The sequence below is a fragment of the Sceloporus undulatus genome, chromosome 9, assembly GCF_019175285.1.
Source record: "Sceloporus undulatus isolate JIND9_A2432 ecotype Alabama chromosome 9, SceUnd_v1.1, whole genome shotgun sequence".
Taxonomy (NCBI): domain Eukaryota; kingdom Metazoa; phylum Chordata; class Lepidosauria; order Squamata; family Phrynosomatidae; genus Sceloporus; species Sceloporus undulatus.
This window is the reverse complement of record NC_056530.1, coordinates 22,819,913-22,836,215: the sequence shown is the minus strand read 5'-3', so window position 1 is coordinate 22,836,215 and position 16,303 is coordinate 22,819,913. Positions and strand designations below refer to the sequence as shown.

Sequence of the window (16,303 nt, the reverse complement as noted above, 5' to 3'; positions counted from 1 at the left end):
GTCGAAAATGTCTGGAGGACCCATACTTTGAGAATCACTGTTTTGGGGGACATGTGGGATTTCCATGTTTTGGGGTCTTACTAGCCTAGGAGAGCCTTTATATTAACAATGGGAAGTGGTTGGAAGTCACTTCTTGTTTCAGAAAAGGCTCCTCTGGCCCTAAATTTGTCCAATTTCCATTGGGTAATGCTTAGAGAATATTTGAGGACAAAAACCTTTTTGGAAGTCTTGCAATGTGATTATATCTACTGAGTAAGTAGCTCTATACTATGGATAGGAAGAATGTCTAATTAAAAAGACTGTATGTACAGCGCTGTGTAAATTTACAGCACTTTATAAATAAAGGTTAATAATAATAATAATAATAATAATAATAATAATAATAATGTTCAGCACTATTGGCTCCCTGGCTAAAAAATGATGTTCCCAACACTCAGGAAATGCAGTCAGGAAGAATAACACAATGGTGAGAGTGTGGCAGAGCTTCTATCCTGTATTTGCACATCTCAAAGTGTTTCTGGAAATTGTTATGACAGAAAAATACACATGGGTGTTTGAATCTGGGGGTAATACACAAAGACACTTTTTCCAGATAGCCACGTGTCTATTTTGTGCAAGATTGCTATTTTCTGCACACAAAAAAAGAGGAACCTGGTGCGACAGAAATCTTGCATAGAAAGCAGAAATCATGCACAAAAAATAAGCACATGGTTTTGTTGTGCAAGATTCCTGTTTTTCTACAGGAAACAGCAGAGATACACAAAAAACACACACATGTGGCTGCCTGGAAACAGTTTTTGTGTGTGTGCGTGTGTGCAAAATTCCACACTACTCATACAATCTTCATCATCATCATCCACATGTATTTCCACATAGAACAGTTTACCAAAACACTTTGGGAAGTATGAATACTATACAAGAACTGCGTGGAAATAATCTCCACTTGTGAGAATGAAATATTGGAATATTAGCATTTCTGATTCTATTTCCACCACTGTTTGTATGTTCCCACTCCAGGAACTAGCCAAACATTATGACAAGAGCAGCCCTGGCTATGAAGCTGTGGAAGAGGCTAGCATCACTATGACAGCTGTGGCTTGGTACATCAACGACATGAAGCGCAAGCAGGAACACGCCACTCGGTTGCAGGTAAGCGGTTGCAAGGTACCCATATGGAAACCAACATTTTTTGACCCGTAATAACTCAGATTCTGCCTGGCATGAATTATATAAATCAGGATAAATCTCCTGGGTTTAATTAAAAACATGGTAAAAAAAGCTCATCTAAGACCCTAGAGGGCACCTTTGGGCAAAGAAATTGATATGGAGGGTGTGTGTGTGTGTGTGTGTCCCCAAGGTCTCCTGGGGGGCAATGTGTCCCCCTAGTCACTCAAAGTTTCCGACTGCTATATTGTCTGTAAAGTATATAACATTCTGGAGTCATTCAAAGATATAGCCATGTTAGTCTGTAGAATCAGTATGTAGAGAGATCTTGTAGCACCTTTGAGACTCACTGAAAGAATAAAGTTGGCAGCATGAGCTTTCCTAGACTTCAGTCTATTTCCTCAGATGCATTTAGCGGAGTGGGAACCAGGACAGACATATGTATGCCATTGGTATTTGAGAAAGTGTATGTGTGTATGTGTGCGTGTATATGACATTATATATATATATATATATATGATATTGGTGTGTGTGTGTGTGTGTGTGTGTGTGTGTGTGTGTGCGCGCCATTACCAATGGCATATATATGTCTGTCTCTCGTTTCCACTCCACTAAATGCATCTGAGGAAGTAGTCTGAAGTCTACGAAAGAAGCTCATTCTCCCAACTTCTTTATTTCAATCAGTCTCAATTCTAGAGTCATGTTTTATATTGGGCTGTTTTTCATATTTTCAGATTTATTAACCCACCCACCCCTATTTCCCATGCCCCCCCCCTTGACCCAACCCTTTCATTTCTAGGAAATCGAGGGGCTTCTGGTCGGCTGGAATGGCCCAGAGCTGGGAGCGTTTGGGGAGCTGATCTTAGAGGGGCAGTTCCGGGTGCCCAGGGCCCGAAAGGAAAGGGTCTTCTTCCTCCTCAGCAAAGTCATCCTGATTGCCAAGCGACGGGGCGATGCCTTCATCTACAAGAGCCACATCTTTGTATGTTGGGGGGGGGGGGGGGGAGGACTGAACATGAGAGGAGCAGGTTGGGAGGGAAGGTGATATAGCTCTCTGGGTTATTTACAATGGCTCCCCACTTATTCGACAGGGGAAGGGCACTGTCAGAAAGCGGGAATTGTTAAAATGCAGGACCCATTTTGCAGGAATCCCCTGCCTTTCAACGTCTTGACTTTTTGGCAACTTGCAATTTTGACAAATCTGAATTATAGCCATATACTGCACTTTCAACTCCTGGTCCTTTCTTTCAACCATGTTCCCATATCCCTCCTTCCCCATCCTTTGAATGCTGATGCTACCAGAAGTGTTCCAGCTAGATAGAAGGTAAAATGGGAAAGCACTGTCTGGATGGATGTAAATAAAAAAATATCTAAAAATGGGACTCCAATGTCAGAGGTTCTGTTAGCTGAGGTTTACCTGTAGATAGATAGCAAGGGAGTGAGAGTCTCCCATTCATTTTGTTCTTATTTTCACACAGTGCTGCAACTTGGCGCTGCAGGAGAACACCAAGGACCCAATGAGCTTTAAAATCTCTGACCTCTCCATTCCCAAACAGCAGCATGTTGTCCAGGTAAGTCTCTGTGTCGCGGTGGGATCAGAGCCCAGCTGAGTTAGATGGCATGATTCAAACGCCGGATTCCGTTAAAAGTAAGATTCTTGCAAATGAGTGGTCTGTTTGGGGACAGTCATGTAAGATATACTTGGGATACCTTGCTGTGAAAAGCCACATAAATACTTGTCTTCAATGCTCTAGGTGAGAAACCAGGAGGAAAAAAGACTGTGGATCCATTATTTGAAGCGTTTAATAGTGGAGAACCACCCAGCGTCCATTCCTCAGAAGGTAACTAGGGCCTCATTCCCACTTACAAATGAATCGGTTGACAATCCGAATCGATGGGTCGACAGTGTAGCCCCGATCACATTTTTCAGGCATTAAAAAGTTACCCTGCAGTTTATCCTATCTGATCCCCTTTTCCTCATATCCTTCTCCTTCTAGGCTAAGCAAGTTCTGCTGGAGAACAGCTTCCAAAGTAAGTGATGGCTCTCAGCCCCTCAAACTTCTACCAGGATGAGCTTCTTGGGTGAAGGTTGTTCGTGATGGTTGTGGTTCTTCCTCCTGGCAGGTTCTCCTGAGGTCTCCTTCAGCACTGAGTCTCCAAAGAAGCCCCTGCCTTCTCCGCGGCTGGATGAGTGCAAGGCATCTGCCCGCAACCGGCGGCAATCGGGTGAGAAAAAGACCACAGTCAAAGGAGGCAGATGTTCTCCCAATGCCCACCATAGCATGGTACTCTGTCCCATGAGGAATAGGCAGTTCCTCTCTTTGCAAGCAAAGACCTTTTTATTTAGGCAGGCATTTGGCTCGTCATAGGTTGATGCACAAGTGCTTCCATTGCCGTATTATACAATACGTTTAGCTTTGGAAGTCATAGGATGGATCTGGGTTGGTTCAATCCATACTGCAGAAATAATCCAGTTTGAGACCACTTTTACTGCCCCAGCTCGGTGTTAGGGAATCCTGGGGATTGTAGTTTGTTGTGGCACTCTGATAGAGAAGGCTATGTGTCTCACAAAACTAAAGTTCCCCGAAATCCCTAGCATTGAGCCAGAGCAGTTCAAGTGATGCCAAACTGGATTATTTCTGCAGTGTGGATTGGACCTGAGTCTTAATGGGACTGTGGCATCCGCACTGCCGAAATAATTCAGTTTGGCACCACTTTAACTGCCATAGCTGAATGGTATGGAATCCTGGAATTTGTAGTTTGTTTGAGCATCAGACAGAGAAGGCTAAATATCTCACAAAACTAGTTCCCAGGATTCTATAGCATTGAGCCATGGCAGTTAAAGTGGAGTCAAACATTGCAGTGCGGATGCAGCCCATGAACCAGATACCTTGGTTTTGCCCAATGGTAGAAGCGGATAACCTTTTGAAAGATCTGTAGATTAATCTGGGTAGGATTTCAGGAGGTGCATTCCGGCTAGGCCTATGGCAATGGCCAAGCAACAAGGGCAACAAGATGCAATTCTTACCAACGGAGACATTTTCCTTCCCAAACAAAACCCAGCTGAGTTCTAGACATCAATTCTGAGACAAAGAGGAAATCAGTTCTATGCAGGGTATTTGAAGTCACATTTTTATCTCTGATCTTGTGTCATTTCCTCTTTCAGAGCCTCCCGAATACATGTACAGTCCGGAAAGAGCTCGCCGGAGTTGCCCAGTCATAGCACTGGAGAAGAGTGGGTCGTATTGGCGAGGACGCAGGCAATCGGGTGAGGGGCCACAGGAGAAATAATCATCATCATCATCATCATCATCATCATCATCATCATCATCATCATTTATATCCCGCCTCTCCCTTTTCGATGAGCATGAGAGCCCTCTTGCTTGTCTACAGCAAGGGTGGGCAACCCTTGGCTCAAGCTGGATGAAGGATTCTGGAATTTGTGGTCCAAAAATGTAGTTTCAACATTATTTCCAGGTGGCTGCCACTTCTGTAGATGGCTCTCCTTTAGGCTTGGAAAACATTTAGGGGCACTCTTAGTGTGTCACTCCTACCTCTAAAAATATTATACACTTGTCCATGTTTGTTAGGGTTAGCGGCACAAGACCCCCGTGAATATGGAAAAACCACAAATAACAAAAACACCATGTTTTTACCTGAGAGGACACCTCTCTAGGAATTTCTAGGTCCTCCATTGCAACTTTGTGGTCAACATCTGACAGACACTGACCATAGAGCTGCGATGGAGGAGCTACAAAGGCCTAATGGAGGGTCCTCTTTAGGAATCTCTAGGTCCTTCAGTGCAAGTTTTAGTTAAAGTTGACCATAGAGTTGCACTAAAGGACCTAGATGTCCCTAGATAGAACAAATTAATCAAATCCATGAATAATCAAAGCCGCAAATATGGAGGCATGAATGTACTTGGAGGTTTTTTAACTCCCAAATGCCTCCCAGCAGCCCTAGGGCAGGAGTGGGCAAATTTTGACCATGGGCCACATGTGCCCAAGCAGGGCTATTTTTGTGGCTCAAGAGGGTATTTTCAAAAGAAACATTGCTGCAAAATTCCTCCAAACATTTTAGACATGTTGCCCTCTGCCATAGCATTTTAGGAAAGGCATATTTTGATAAAACGTGCCCACGGTCACTCTATAGATTTCATTCGAACCCTGGTCTCCAGAGTTGCGGTCCAATGCTCACACTATTACACTCTGTTGGCTCTCAGTACAATAGAAAAATAAAAGACTCCAGGCAGAGGGAACTATCCCTTCCTAATAGACACAATTGTATTTCCAAGCGCTCTCTCTGGAAATGCATGGTTCAATTAAAATGTTTGCAAGACGGTGTGAGTTCTGTTGGATGCCTCTAAGGGGCAGCATACAATCAGAAATCCTTTGCTCTCTCTATACCTTTCCCTCCTATGTAGGCCACTTGCAAGAACCTTCTTTGAAATGGTCCCTTGGAAATGATGCACGAACCAAATTGGTCAGTTATATAAACATGTTTCCAGGGATGAGCGTTACAGGAGAGAAATCGACAGCTCTAACCCTGCATTCTGACCTAGAAAAAGAAAATCCATTGATAACCGGTTCGGAAATAACCTTTTCAGGTTATACATACCCTCCAAACTTTGGTGGAAGAAAACTGGGGCAGTATCAAAGTGGGACCAAGATGGCAAAAGTTATTAATAAGGAAGAACAGAAAAACTAGGAGAAGGTTCACCTCCTGGGAAGGGAAAGATTCTGCTCTCTCATCTCTTGATGTTAATTAACTACATTAATTAGTACTTTTTCACTTTGAATTCAAAATCCAAAACACTTCTGGTCCCAAGCATTTCAGGTAATGGAGATTCAACTTGTATCTCATTTCCCCCCATTGTATCAATAGAAGATTATAACAATTCAAGAAAGATCTCATCCACATATAAATCTTGTTATCCTGCATATATCATCCTCCAGTCACCCAAATCTAGATCTAAATTGGTGTTTGTCCTTCTGTTGTCCGCAGAACCAGCAAAGGATTCCCAGGTCCTGTTCCATCAGGCAGGTAAGATCGCTTTCTTCTATGTCCATAAAATAGATCCAGATTAGCTTATCACATATACCTGCTGGCTGCGGAGTTCTGGGAGTTGCAATCCAACACTTTGAAAGGCACCAGGTTAACTGACGTTGAGATAGATAGATGGATAGATAACTATGGAACTAGGCTCTTATCTATCATGCCTTCTGTCCTAGTAAATTCCATCGTTGTTATTTTTACCCAAAGAGATGAAAGCAACGACCCAACTCTTGAACCTTCAATTAATATGACTTGTTGTATCGTAATTGTATTGTATTTTATACTGGGTTGTGATCCTGCCTCGATCCACCTGGGAGAGGCAGGAAAATATAAATTATTATTATTATTGTTATTATTATTATTATTATTATTATTATTATTATTATGAAATATTAAGCTATTGTCTCAAGCCACTATTGATTGGGTTTTCTTTTTTCTCCTTCTTTCCTCTGTACTTTGCTGGGGGATGTTCTCAGAGGTGGCCAAATTAAAGGTAAGTCACCTATGCATGACATTTGGCTATTACCAGTGAAAGGAAGACCATGCGTGTCATGCCTCCAGAGCATCTTTGATGCTCTTGAGACATATATTTAGTTAAGATTATATTAGCTTTTTTATGTGTTAGTTTAGGAGGGAAAATAGAGTTCTACAGCTTTAAGAAAGACAAGGATTGTGGGAAATCCCAGGGTCTTATGCTGTCTCCCTCTACTGTAGTAAGTTTCAGTGTGTAGTAAGATTTCAGCCAAGTCAGACCTGGAGAGAGTATTTTCCTTTGACAAAAAGATAAGTCCACAAAGGAAAAAAGATAAGTCCACAGAAGAGTAAAGAGAAAGTCCTCAAAAGAAGAAAGATAGAATCCATCAAGAAGAGAGCAAGGTATTTAGGAAGGACTATTGAGAAAGAAGAAATCAGTTTCATGTTTGTGTTTATAACCAGTAAAGCTATTGAAACTTAAGAAATTTGTGGACAAGTCTTTTGTTCTGGCTGTGTTCCCGAGAGCCAGAGACCTTACTACACCCAAAGTCCATAGCATCGCTCTTGGGACAAAACAATGTGCTTCCTATTCCTTGATGGAGATGAGAAAATCCTATGGCTAGAGCTCTCCAATTGAGTGTTGTTCATAAAACCATGGGGTCAGAGTTTGAAAGGAACCCAAGGACCATCTAATCCAATCCCTAGCAGAACATACAGCTAAAGTGCTGCTGAGAGATGGCCATTCAATCTCTGTGTAAAGGCCTTCAGAGAAGGATGGTCCACTATCCTCAGAGACAGCTTTGGCCTTCAGAAAAATTCACCCCAATCTTTCAGTGGCATCTCATGTCTTGTCATTTGCAATTGCAATTTGAAACCACTGGCTCGTGTCTTAGTCTCTTCTTTTATTCAATTTCATAAGTAACTTAATGTGTGTGTGCTGAGCACCAACAGCATCACAGTGTGGTCTAGTTCCTTTGTTTGGACTTAGGTATTCTGGAAGTTGCAGTCTGCCAAAGTAGCTTCTCCAAGCTCTGGCAATGTTCCAGTGGCAAAATCACCAAGCCATCCTTCTCTCCATGCGATGTCTATCCATTGTTGTCCTATCAAGTGTGCAATATGTTGATAATGCTGTCTACCTTTAGACTGTTTCACTAGTAATGCCAGATTCCTTCCCCGCAGCATGCCGATAGCGATGGGGAGCTGTTCCCAGACACTGAGACCCTCCATCCCTCTGGAAGCTGCTCTTCTACCCTACCTTCAAGCATTGGGGAAACGGGAGGTGAAGAGTCCGACCGGGACAAAGGGGAGATGGAGTTCTCCCTTGCCGAAGAGTCGATCCCAACCAATTTGTCCATCACAGAAGAGATCCTGGAATTGCTCAGCCAGAGAGGGCTGGACAAGGATGCTGGAAGAGAGGGAACCTTTTTGGATGAAAGGAGCTTGGAGGCAAGCCGACTGGCTCCACAGGTAACTGCAGAAGGGGTTGAGCTAACCTTACTTGGGGGTTGGTTTCAGCACCTTGGGAGACACCTTTCAGACTAAACCCCAAAGCTGACTCACCAGCCCACTAAAGTCAGGCCCACCGTTGGAGAAAGGTTTACCTGGCATTCCTTGGGCTTAGGTTTACCCAGAATTCCTTGGGCTGCCCACCAACGCCGCCATTTTGTATTCTTTTTCTCCTCTTTCAGGACCATGGAGAAGGGCAGGAGAAAGGAGAAGAGGAAGAGGTAAAGGCAGAACATCAATTCCTGGAGGATCCTTCCTTAGACGCCATCCATGTGCCTTCTCCAACAAGTTCCCCCCATGAGCACCCTCCTCTGATGCTTCGCCACCCTTTCAACAGTGACTCTTCGGAAGAAGAGGACCAACCCCGTCACGAAGGGTCAGATGGACCTTCTCCCCTCCATGTTCTGGAAGATTTGGGCATGGAGGAAGCCCACTGCGGGAAGCCAGTGGAGATCATCAATGAGGATGCCAATGTGGGTCAAGAGATGGCAAGAGATGGGTTGACCTTGTCTCCTAAGGACACTGACAAATCCCACCAGCCAGCCCCATGCCTCCGTAGCTCATTGGTTGGACCGAACCGAGAGGAGAAGAAGGTCAAGAAGATGGAGGAGGGATTTAAACGGGACTCCACATTGACCAAGGAGGACTGGCTACTGATTGAGAAGATCAAGAACTACTACGAAGGGGTGGAAGCAATGGTAGGGAAGGCAGCAGAAGTGGGCAAGAAGGATTATGCTCCTCCTCCAGTGCCGCCAGGGGTGGTCCGAGAGTCCATCCTCCGATTCAATAGCATCCTTAGGCAGAATGACCCACCGGACTGGGAAATGGGTGGGGCCAAATTCAGAAAGCCCCGCCCACAGTCCGCCGCTGCTGCCGCCACCCATGAAGACTCTAATAGAAGCCGAAGCCAATCATGTGACACACAGTGCGCTTCGGGCCATGAAGATTGCAAGGAGGGGAGGAGCCAATTGTCAGTAAACGCAGAACGTACCAAAGGGGGGCGGAGCTGTTCTGAAGGCGGTCAATCACCAGGCAGGGATGAGCATTCTGGTCAAAGCGAAGTCCAATCATCCCGTCCCTGCTGTGCAAACTCTGAGAAGGAGCAGAACCTATGTAGTGACACACCGTCTAGCGCTACCCCAAAGGATTCTGGGAGAGGAAGGAGCTGTCCGGAGTACAGAAGTGAGTGCAGCTTGGAGGAGGACCCAGAAGAATCCGAGTTCAGATCCTGCGCAGAAATCCGGAGGGCTTGGCAGGAGAAGGAGCGGAAAACCATGGAGAAAGGAGTCGAGGCGGGGAGCAGACGATCCTACGCCTCCCCCGAAAAAACGCCATACGTCGAGCCTCTACGCATTGTCGAAGATTCGGACCTAGAAGAGCTCCCTCCAGTGCCAAGCAAAGATCCAGAAGGGGCAACCCACAGTGTAGGGGCAAAGGGAAAGTGGGTGGTGGAGATTCCCACGGATGAGTCTCCCAGGTACCTCCCCAGCCTGGACATTTACGAGAACAACGGCGGTGACCCGTGTCTTCTGGAGAACTCAGAACGGATCATCAGCAAAGTCCAGGCCCTGGCAAAGATGTATAGTGAGAAGATCAACAGGATGAAAGTGCAAAAGAGGGGGCCGGGGATGCGGCCCCGGGTCCCACACCGGAAGACCCCCAATAGGACCTTGGTTGGGGTGCAGGAGGGGAGGCCAGGAGCCAGTGTCCCCCACTGTGAGTGAACCCATAATCTTATGCATGCCCTTGGTAGAACGTCTCTGTAGCTGGGCACCCTGGGCATTTCCTTTGCCTCCCGGAGGCTTCTGAGTAATGGTGGTCTCTTCTCCCATCATTCCTCAGGGCTAGTTAGCAGGTTCCATTCTGTGTTTGAGTAGAAACAGAGGTTAGAAGATCACATGTCAAAATGGACTATTCAGTTGTGTATCTGGGCAATGCTTGAAACAACATAAGGAATGATACAGAGCTATGGTCTCCCGAGGACGTCCTGTTGTCCATTTGCCTTCATTTCCACCTCCCTGAGCTTGGCCAAGTTTCTTCTCTTTTTTGAACTACAACTCCCAGAATCCCCAGCATGTTGGCTGGGGATGCTGGAAGTTACAGTCCAAAAAAGAGGAAACGTGGCCAAGCTCTGCCCCTTCTGTCCATGTTCAGCCAGGCATGCACCAGTTTTCTATGTCAGGAGAACAAAACAGACGAGACGAACCATGAGCATGTATGTGCCAAATTCTCTCAGCCATTGTAGACGGGATGGTGCATTCAGATGCCCAAATGGCACACAGATCCAAGTTGCCGAGTGGCATCTTAAGCGATCTGCCATCCCTCTGATGCCTTATGTACCAGTTCTGCCTATCACCAACCCAGCTTGTTATATAATGCAATTAAATCCGTTCAGCTATCGTCAAGAACAAAATAGTAATTAAGATATACAGGAGCTACACAGGGAAGGCATGGGTTTGCAGAAATGAAGCAAAAGGGAGCCAGGATTGCTGGATGGCCAGAGCTTTCACAAGATGCTTCACGTCCAGAGGGATGTGGCAGCACTTGCTTCAGAGTTTTCATTACGAATGAACCTCAGTTAAGAAAATAGGTGGGTTCCTTGGTGTGACTTCTTTAACAGAAAATTTGGTACCATTGAGGCAATAACACAGAAAGGCTAGCGATAGGTTCCCACACCACAGCAAAGAACAACCCTTCAACATGTTTCAGCAACTTTTTAATTCAAAACTTGATCTGCACATGTGACATGGAACAGCCCAGGTCAAGTCAGCCTTGTATAACTAAATGAAACCATATCTTCTAGGGGCCACATGGAAGCTTCTTCCCAAATTATTATTATTATTATTATTATTATTATTACTATTTTTCTTTCGCCAGCCTCCACGTTTTTATGATTTTGTTTGAAGAAACAGATCAGTGCTATCTTGTGCTAACTTTAGCAAGTCTGACATCTTGCCTTTAAACCTTCCTCTTCTACAACCTCACACTCCTTTAAATGTATAAAACCTGGAAATGCATTCCCCGGCGCGCACACAACCAGACTCATTTCAGCATCCTCCCCACCCAATCGTTTCTCTCAGTGGCTCAACAGATTTGGAAACATCGGCCACACGAGTTTTGAGTCAAGCAGGAAAGACCATTGGTTTTGGGGAGGGAAAATGATGCTCAGTGGTTTCTGCCTCCTGCACTTGGGTGGTTTATCTCTCCTGCCACACTTCCCCTCTTGCAACTGTGCAAAAATCCTTTGCAAAAACAAACTCATTCAGTTTTCTCCTCCCCACTCAGACATGGGTAAAACTCCAAAATCCCAAACACTTCTGTTCCCAAGCATTTTGGATAAGGGAGACTCAACCTGCATTATTCTAACCTCAACAGAGGATGTATGAGATAATGTACAGTTTAATAAACCAAAGTGTGCTACATGGAAAGGCCATTTCCCAGTGTCCTTTGTTCCTTATTGCAGCCACACATCAGAAACATTAGAGGCACAGAGAACAGACCAGGTGACCTTTTGCCGTCATTTTCTCTGCTTAGAATTGTTCTCCATAGATTAATCAACTTGAGCTTCAGTTGGTTAACCTCTGATTTGAGCAGATTAAATCTTGCAGCCTTGGTGGTTCTTCTTCTCTCTGAGGAGCAGAGTGTCGTTCAATGTTGTCTCCTCTTTTTCTCTCTCTGCCACAGGTGAGCCACGAATCTATGGCCATGTCCTCATCCATGAACCCATCCAGCATGTGATCAGGGTCCAGGAAAACACACCTCTTCTCGCCGCCACCCGGGGCACCGCTCTTGAATTGCGCAGTGAAAGGCCGGCACCACTGCTTTCTCCGGATCTCTTGGGTCCCCTCCGGCAGGCCTTGCTGTGCCCCCCATCCATCCCCCAAGAATCAGCAGCTCCCCAAGAAAGAGACTTACTAGAAAGTTCCATGGCCCCTGAATGTAATGTGGATGCCTTGATCCCAACAGTACATCACAAAGAGAGAGAGTCTCCTCTGCCCCCCAAATCCATAACTGAGGTGCAGCAGAGCCACACAAATGGAGAGGAGACAGCCAAAGTGCCAAGGGACGTGGAAGAGGTGGCATGGTCTTCTTCTGAAACCCAACTAGAGGCATCTACAGAAACTGGCATGCCTTGCTTTTCCCTAGAATCACAGTCAACGCTCAAGGACCCAGGGAACACAGACATTTCCATGGTTTGTGGCGCCACCGAGGCACCCAAACCCAGGCTACCCAGTTCTACAGTGGCGGAAGGGACCTTGCCGCAGAGAGAGGAGAGGCCTCCATCCCATCAGAGTGATGTCAGCCAGGCAGAAAGTTTTTTGAAAAGAACCACTCCTTCCCCTTCCCTAGAGTTGGGGGAGAGCAATCATGTGGATGCAGAGGCACCAGTTTTGAGCAAAGACCCTTCCGAAACACTTCCTGGACTTCACTGCTCGGTGACCCAGAATTCAGTCCCTGTCCCAGAGAACTCAAAGCCCTTGCAGCTCACTTCCTCGGGGATTGCAGAAGCCACATTGTCTGACATCCCTTGCATGCCATCACCCCCTAGGATGGGGGCCTCTTTACAGGACTCTCTTCCTGCCCCCACATCTGGCTCAGACTCCCCCACTTCCATCCAGGAGCAAAGCCCAATGGCCCCCCTTCCAAAGCTGTTCCCCACTTCGCCAGTCCGCAGGTGTCTCTCCTCCAGTGCCGCCGCCATCTCCAGGTACATTGCCGCCTCCTGCATCAGTCAGAGCTTGGCCAAGAAAAATGGCGCCCCTCAACCGGAGGAACTCCAAGCGTCGTCCTTCAGGCCTCTCACACCCCCAAGGGTCCCGGCAAACCCTTTAGCTTTGCTCCCCAAGGCAGCCCCCAGGGGCTACGGTGTCCAGGGCAAGCCTGAGGCCTTGTTCCCTAGAGACACTTCCCAAGGCAGCTCCGCTTCTCTTTGCTTTGGTTCTGGGCTCTACTCTCCTACCCGCCATAGAGCTTTCTCTTCTGCCACCCAGGCCTTTGACCGCCACGCTCCCTTCTCTTCCTCCTCGGAGCCCAACTCCCGAGTCCAGTCCCCCTTGCCCATGAAGCCCAGGATCTGCTCCCCTCCGCCGGCCAGGCCCCGTGGCTGCACCTTCACCCCATTGTGTGCCCATCCTCATGGGCAACAGCCCGCCCATATGGCTTCCCCAGTAGCCTTGGCCCCAAATCCTGCCATCAGGGCTTTACCTCAGTTTTCCCACTCAAGACCACGGGGCAACAGTCTACCCAACAGCGGGCTGACAGAGAGCCTGGCCTCAAATGGGGGCCACATGCCATTGGGGTGCATCCCAGGGCCTCAACGCAATGACTCTGGTTCATCTCCTGGTGGCCAGTCTCAGGAACTAGGTGGTATCAAGTGGCCAAACGTGCCAGGCCTGTGCCTCAAATATGTGAACCGAGAACGTAGCTATCAGATGGAGGAGGTGGAACGCTGCCCCAAACCAGACTTCCCCATCACTGTGGATGTGGCACGGGCCCCTGAGAAGAACCAGCAGAAGGTCAGCTATTCCACGACGGTCAACATCCAGATCGGTGGGAGCGGCAGGATCGCCTCTTTTAGCAACGCACAGGTCAGTCTGACCCATCCTCTCCTGGCCACATCGGAGCAGCTGAGCCTCAGGAAGGTCAATGGCAGCGCTTGGGAAGCGCCCTCCAAAACGTGAAAAATGTGACGCGGTGACCGCTCAAGGCTTTGGTTGGGTCCCATTTCCCAGTTCTTGAGCAAAGGATTGGCCCTACTAACATTGCACCCGGGAAGCATTTGGGGAGAAGGTAGACGGAGTGGGAGAGTTCATGATGGACGTGGGTTTAAGAGTTTGGCAACAAAGAATGGCTTTCTTGCAGGCTGGAGGCGGATGAGGAGCATTCCCTGGTTTCCAATCTGCCTTAAGGAAAGGTCTGCTCGCCTGCTTTCCACCCCCGTATTGCAGCAGCATCTTTTGCTCTCAAGTCTGGCTTGAGTCAATCGCTGTTAATTGGTGGCAGCAGGTGAGCCATCTTGAGCCCAGGAGGGAAGGCTACGGAAGCAAACACACCACTGGGTTTGGGCTGTTTTGTTTTGTTTTTAAATATGCAATTCTCTTCCTCTCTCAGACACACACACACACACACACACACACACACATACGCACACACATTTTTTGCACAAGTCCCTGCTCCTTTGAGAAGGTAGAACCATGAAAATTTAAAGGCATCTTTGCAATTTTTGTTTCTCACTATTATGCCTTGAGCGGTGCTTTAGGCCAGTGGTTCCTAACCTTTGGCTCGCCAGATGTTTGGGAACTCAACTTCCAGAAGCCCCAGCCATCATAGCCCAATGTCCAGGAATTCTGGGAGTTGAAGTCCTGAGGTCCATGGAACCAAAGACTGAGAACCAGTTATTCAAATGGATGATAAAGACAATCTTTGAATAAAGTCATGATGAGTTGCTATGAAAGTCTCTTGTTGCTCCAATAGAAGGCTACCTGATTTCTAATTGCATTGTAGTTATCAGATTCAGGGTATTCCTGTATTTGTTTGCATTCAACATCCATAATCCTTGAAATGGCATTTTCTCTTTTTGACCCCCCACAACTCTTACTGCCAATAGAAGAAAGGTAAGGTGAGAATGTGGGAGCATGGCAAGGTGGAAAGTGTTGGGGTCAGAGGTGTGGGCATTCATTCAAAGGGCAAATTGGTCAAGGAACTGGCATCACTGCTGACTGGACTGCATCCTATATGAATGTGTATGTGTAGTTTTTTGTGGGTTTGGGGGGCTATGTGGCCATGTTCTGGAAGAGTTTATTCCTGATGTTTCACCAGCATCTGTGGCTGGCATCTTCAGAGATCTTTCTCCGAAGATGCCAGCCACAGATGCTGGTGAAACGTCAGGAATAAACACTCCCAGAACATGGCCACATAGCCCCAAAAGCCCACAAAAATCTATGGATGCCAGCCGTGAAAGCCTTCGACGTCACAATGTGTAAAAGTGTATCTGTGTGAGACCGAGAGAGGCCTTGGTATCTAGTGGAGAGAATCTCAATGGGTTTGCAAGCTCAGGTATCAGAGCTTTGGATTTGGGGGATTTGTTTTAAATTTGGGGTTATCAGACTTTGCTTTTTCATCTGCAAAGTTGCAGAGCTGCTTGATCAAATGGCATTTTTTTGCAGCGAGGGAGTTCCCTCTTCTTCCATGGACAGGCTGCCTTTTCTAGGTAAACACACCTGTTTAACAATTTTAGTGTCGATGGCCTTTTTCTTTATAAAAGAAATAATAATACAATGTCTATTTATAGTGACGCCATTGTTGTTTTTATTTAAGTGCCGGGGATTCCCTAGCCTTCCTCACAAATGAGTACTGGCTCGTTTGGGGTTATTTGTACTATTCCTTTTCCAATCTTGTAAATAAACACGGATAACGTTGCCTTCTTTTGTGTCAATGGTTTTCTTTGCCTTCCCCTTGTGAACGTAAAATCTATTCGTAACATGATGTGTTTTCACGTGTGTGCGCATGTGTATTTGCATTTGTTCATGTGGTGTGTGTCTGCATTTCAGATTTTCTGAAATGTTCTAGATTTTGGAACGGAAAGGGTTAGGAAGGGAGTGAAAAGCAAATAACAATTTAATGCTTTTACCACTAACCTTCCTTTTGCAAAAAGCATCAAGGAGTAAAGTTGCAGCTAAAGAGGGAGGGAATGAGGGTCTTGCCTCCCCAAATAATAATTCTGCCACCATTGATTAAATTTTCCTTCCGTCTCCAAATTTCTAGCATTGCAGAGCGTGAGACATTGAAAATTGTTCACGCCTCGAACACTCCTATTTTCTCTTTTCCTGCCCTGTTTCTTTCAAAAGCTAAACCCTATTTCTCGCTGCATCTATACTGTCAAAAGAATGCAGTTTGGCACCACTTAAAGCACTGAAGCGCCAGCCTATGGATTCCTGGGATTTGTAGTTTTACAAAGACTTTCACCTTCTCTGCCAAAGAGTACAGGTGCCTCACCAAACTACAGATCCAAGGGTTCTTCCATGGAGAGTTAAAGTGGTGTCAAACTGCATTGTTTCTGCGGTGTATATGCACCTTCTGTGCATGCTCCGGGGAACTTTTAAAG

General features: G+C 46.3%; 1 protein-coding gene across 4 annotated transcripts in view; it reads left to right on the top strand.

Annotated features, from left to right (window-relative positions):
- Nucleotides 1-15,020, top strand: part of PLEKHG2 (pleckstrin homology and RhoGEF domain containing G2) — a 65,383-nt gene extending 50,363 nt beyond the window's left edge. For all 4 annotated transcript variants that reach the window (XM_042438869.1, XM_042438872.1, XM_042438870.1 and 1 more), the window contains exons 9-20: nucleotides 1,018-1,149; nucleotides 1,964-2,146; nucleotides 2,643-2,735; nucleotides 2,919-3,005; nucleotides 3,162-3,195; nucleotides 3,289-3,390; nucleotides 4,331-4,432; nucleotides 6,169-6,207; nucleotides 6,696-6,712; nucleotides 7,873-8,160; nucleotides 8,382-9,915; nucleotides 11,884-15,020. In XM_042438869.1, coding sequence (XP_042294803.1) covers nucleotides 1,018-1,149; nucleotides 1,964-2,146; nucleotides 2,643-2,735; nucleotides 2,919-3,005; nucleotides 3,162-3,195; nucleotides 3,289-3,390; nucleotides 4,331-4,432; nucleotides 6,169-6,207; nucleotides 6,696-6,712; nucleotides 7,873-8,160; nucleotides 8,382-9,915; nucleotides 11,884-13,880 — 4,608 coding nt within the window. In that variant the 3' untranslated portion in view covers nucleotides 13,881-15,020. The remainder of the gene's footprint in view (nucleotides 1-1,017; nucleotides 1,150-1,963; nucleotides 2,147-2,642; nucleotides 2,736-2,918; nucleotides 3,006-3,161; nucleotides 3,196-3,288; nucleotides 3,391-4,330; nucleotides 4,433-6,168; nucleotides 6,208-6,695; nucleotides 6,713-7,872; nucleotides 8,161-8,381; nucleotides 9,916-11,883) is intronic.
- The last annotated feature ends 1,283 nt before the right edge of the window (nucleotides 15,021-16,303 follow it).